Source organism: Charadrius vociferus, unplaced genomic scaffold, assembly GCF_000708025.1.
Source record: "Charadrius vociferus isolate BGI_N301 unplaced genomic scaffold, ASM70802v2 scaffold623, whole genome shotgun sequence".
NCBI lineage: Eukaryota > Metazoa > Chordata > Aves > Charadriiformes > Charadriidae > Charadrius > Charadrius vociferus.
The window spans coordinates 478,259-481,862 of NW_009647679.1; the positions used below are offsets into that span (position 1 = coordinate 478,259).

At 61.0% G+C, this 3,604-nt stretch overlaps 1 protein-coding gene across 1 annotated transcript in view; it reads right to left on the minus strand.

Annotated features, from left to right (window-relative positions):
* The window catches only part of ADAMTS7 (ADAM metallopeptidase with thrombospondin type 1 motif, 7), a 55,807-nt gene that overhangs the window by 11,442 nt on the left and 40,761 nt on the right, over positions 1-3,604 (minus strand). Inside the window, 4 exon segments of the mRNA XM_009881163.1 lie at positions 614-787; positions 1,441-1,550; positions 1,553-1,580; positions 3,170-3,403. Of these exon segments, the coding sequence (XP_009879465.1) occupies positions 614-787; positions 1,441-1,550; positions 1,553-1,580; positions 3,170-3,403 (546 nt within the window).

Sequence of the window (3,604 nt, forward strand, 5' to 3'; positions counted from 1 at the left end):
GGCACCTCCCTTGGAGGATTGATCAGCGTTGAGGAGATCCCCCTCAGTCTTCTCCTCTCCAGACTGAACAGCCCCACGTCCCTCAGCCTTTCCTCAGCAGAGAGATGCTCCAGTCCCCTCAGCATCTTAAGGCATCTTAAGCCAACATGCTGCAAACCCACCCTACAAACACATAAGCACAGGCAAAACCTGCCTCCCAGGCGGAGCGCTCGCTTTGCAGCCACCCCCGCCACGAGCCGCTGGTTTCCCTCTTGGTGCTCAAAACCGGCCGGGAGGTTCCCAGAGGCTGGAGCATCCAGCAGACGCACCATGAGCAACCACTTAAACTTTGCAGGCGTGCGAAGAGGCAGGCTGAGCCCACGGCCCCCCTCATGGCAGGTCAGCCCCCCCCGGCCGTGCACTTGCCCGGCTACTGAGCATTGGCTCTGGGCAAGCGAACACCAAGCCTTGGCCAAACATGCTTCCGAGGAGAGACAGGAAAAATAACTACGGGTGGGAACCACCCCCTCACAGGCACGCTGCCGGTGCCCAGGCAGGAGCAAAGCCCCTCTGCGATGCTCGGGGGGGTCAAGCGCTGCCCCCCAGCACGCAGCCCCCCCCCAGGAGCCCCTACCTCTCTCCAGGAGGACGTGTACCAGTCCAGGCATGGCGTGCTCTGGCAGGGCAGCTGTGCCGGCGGTTTGTAGAGGACAGCCTGGCAGTGGAAGGGCCGTAGGAGCCTCTGGTCCCTGGTGTCAATGCAATGCACGTCCCGAACCTTCATCCCCCCACCACAGCTCCTGGAGCACTGGGAAACGACAGGAGCATCACGCCAGGGAAGGGCGGCAGGGGGAACCGCTCCGGCAGAGGGAGGTGACCCTCGAGACACGCTCTGCCTGGGGTTGGATTGAGTTGACACTCAACCTCTTTTCTCCTCTCTCTCTAGTCCAAGCTGGAGAAAAGCCCATGCAGCTCTGAATCTGTCATTACCATCCCCTTGAAAGCAATCAGCTTCCAGTTGCAACCACAACGACGTCTTGCCTTACAGCACAGCCAAGAAGCGGCGCCCACCCAGAGCAGGGAGGGTCGTGCCCCACCACTGGACCTACTGGATTCACCCAACCCAACTGCAGACACCGCCTGCTAGCGCAGCTCAGCAAGAATATTTTCCAGAGACTTTCAAACGGCTCTCCATTTAGCTTTTGCAAATTCCTGGCTTTTTAACCAGCCCAAGAGCAGGAAAAATGAGAAGATTATTGTGGGATGGAGTAGCTTAACCCTTGTGGCAAGTGCAAGTTTTTACCCCCTGCCTCCGTCAGCCATGGGGCGAGAGCACGCGCCGAGGGCAGGCACCGCTGCAGCCGAGGGCGGGCACTGCTCCCGCCGAGGGCAGGCACCACCCGCCTTCCTTCTTCTGTGGATTTTTTCGGCACCCTCCCCACCAGCCGCACGCCTGTTTACCTTACTCCAGTTCCCCACGCGCCACGACGAACACGGTCTCAGGGAACACCTCCGAGCAGGGACGGGTTTGTTGGCCGCGGCGCAGCCGTCGTTGCTGGCGGAGCTGCAGGTATCGCGCCCACGCCGCAGGTGGCCGAGCACTGCAACACAGGAGGCAGACGCCTGCTCCTCTGCGCTCCCGCCGGCCCCAGCGGGGCTGCACCATCACGCCCCTGATGCCCCGCGGCTGGCTCTGGCCAAGGACGGAGCCCGGTGGCCCAGCAGAAAGGTCTGTGGGGACTGGGCTCATCGCCCCCTCCGTGGGCATCGGGAGGGCTGCCAGCAAAACCGGCGTGTGTGGAGGCAGAGTTGTGGGATGATGCGGAGAGAGGAGCTTTGCTGGAGGCTGTGCCCAGCGCTGCCTGGCAGGGGACCCGGCCCCATAGCGAGAGGCTCCTCTCTAACCGGTCCCACATCACGCAGCCCTCGGTTTGGGGGAAGAAGGCGGAAAACCCTCCTCTCTCACCCATTTCGGTTGTTTCTGGTCTGGCTGCGACTGTCCTTTCTCTCCCTGTTCAGGTTTTGGCTTCCAGGAGGACTCTCACGCCACAACCCTGGCCCCCAGCGGCGATGCCCATCGCCCCACACCAGTGTTCCGGCCACGGCCGCCCACAGCTCAGTGGGAAACGGGACAGCACCGGGATCTCTGCGGCTGGGGGCGGCTCTAGCTTTTTTGTTGCTAGGTGTCCATTAATTGGCTTCAACCATTTGACTGCTGTCTCAGAAAGCTCTGTTTCATGCTCTTCTTTCACCAGCGCTGCCCCTCTGGGTTAAAAGCTCCCATAAAGATATCCCTCCACCTGAAAGGCAGTGACTCCATCCCCTCTTTCGGATCCACCTCTCGCTGGCCAAACCGATCTGATTTATTTCGTAGCAGCCTTTCCATCTCAAAAGCCTTTGCCGGGTGTTCAAAACAACCTGCGTGCCCCCGTGTCACAGCACTGCCCCCAGTCCCATCCCCGCGGCAGAGCTCCCTCCAATGCTGCGGCTCAAGCCACGTTCAATGCCTTTTTAAAAAAACCACATGTGGGACTGTATTTTTGCTGATATTAAGTATCGCCCTGACCATTATTGGGTCCTTTGTGCACTTTCTTAAAAGCCTCCCCCAGCGCTCAGTCTGCGGTGCTCCACCACACCGAAGGCTTGTTATTTTTGTGCCTTCTGATAAAAACCCATTACCGCAAGTTGCAGCAGCCCTTTGTCCGTCACTGCAAATGCGATGCGGAGAGCAGCCCCGGGACAGCTGGGCAGGAAGACCACTGCTGGTGATTGCTGATAATCCCCCATTCGCCACGCTCAGCACAGCCCTGTCCTTTGAGCGATTTGCCACCTTGGTGTGCCTCGCTCTTGGTCTTCCAATTTGTGTCTTTTTGTAGGATATTTTAAGATACCTCCTCCTATACACTGGCAGGAAGCTGCTCCTGGGCCAGGGGGTCTCCCCGGGTGCTCAGCCCCAGGACGGGGGCTCTGTGCACGTCTGCCCCTCCAGAGCGGGCAGGGATTGGGGTGGGGAGCGAGGTGCCACCAGGGCTGGTGCCCAAGGGAGCGGGGCAGGACGGAGCGCGCATGAGCCATGCACATTTTTTGCGTTTTTGCAATTCTGCAATGCCCCACAGACCAGCCAGGAGAGGGACAGCACTCTCACCTCCGTACCGGCCACGTCACGCTTTTAATGGGACTCCACACTTACCTCGCTCCAGTTCCCGACCTCCCAGCTGGGCATCGCAGTGGCTGCCACGGTGGTGGATGCTGGAAGCAAAGCCTCCTCCTTCTCCCTCTCGTCCTCCTCCCAGAGCGGCAGTGGGGCAGGGGTGGGCTGGGATAACTCATGCTCCCCATCACCGAAAGCAAATGTCCCTGGGGTTGCCCATGGCGAGTGCTCCCCTGGCACGGCACTGCTGACCAGGGCCCAGCGGGAGGTCGGCTGCACACGGGGCGACATTGGCTCCGGGTGGAGGGACACCCCCCAGGTCCACCATGCCGGGGGGGACTCGGAGGACGATGCTCCCGCTGTGTGCATGGGAGCGCTGTGAGCCGGAGCTGTGGGCACGGCTGGTGCCAGGGCATCTTGCTCGGTGAGGCCACTGGAGGCGAGCTGGGTGGCCGGCCCGGGCACGGTAGGGGA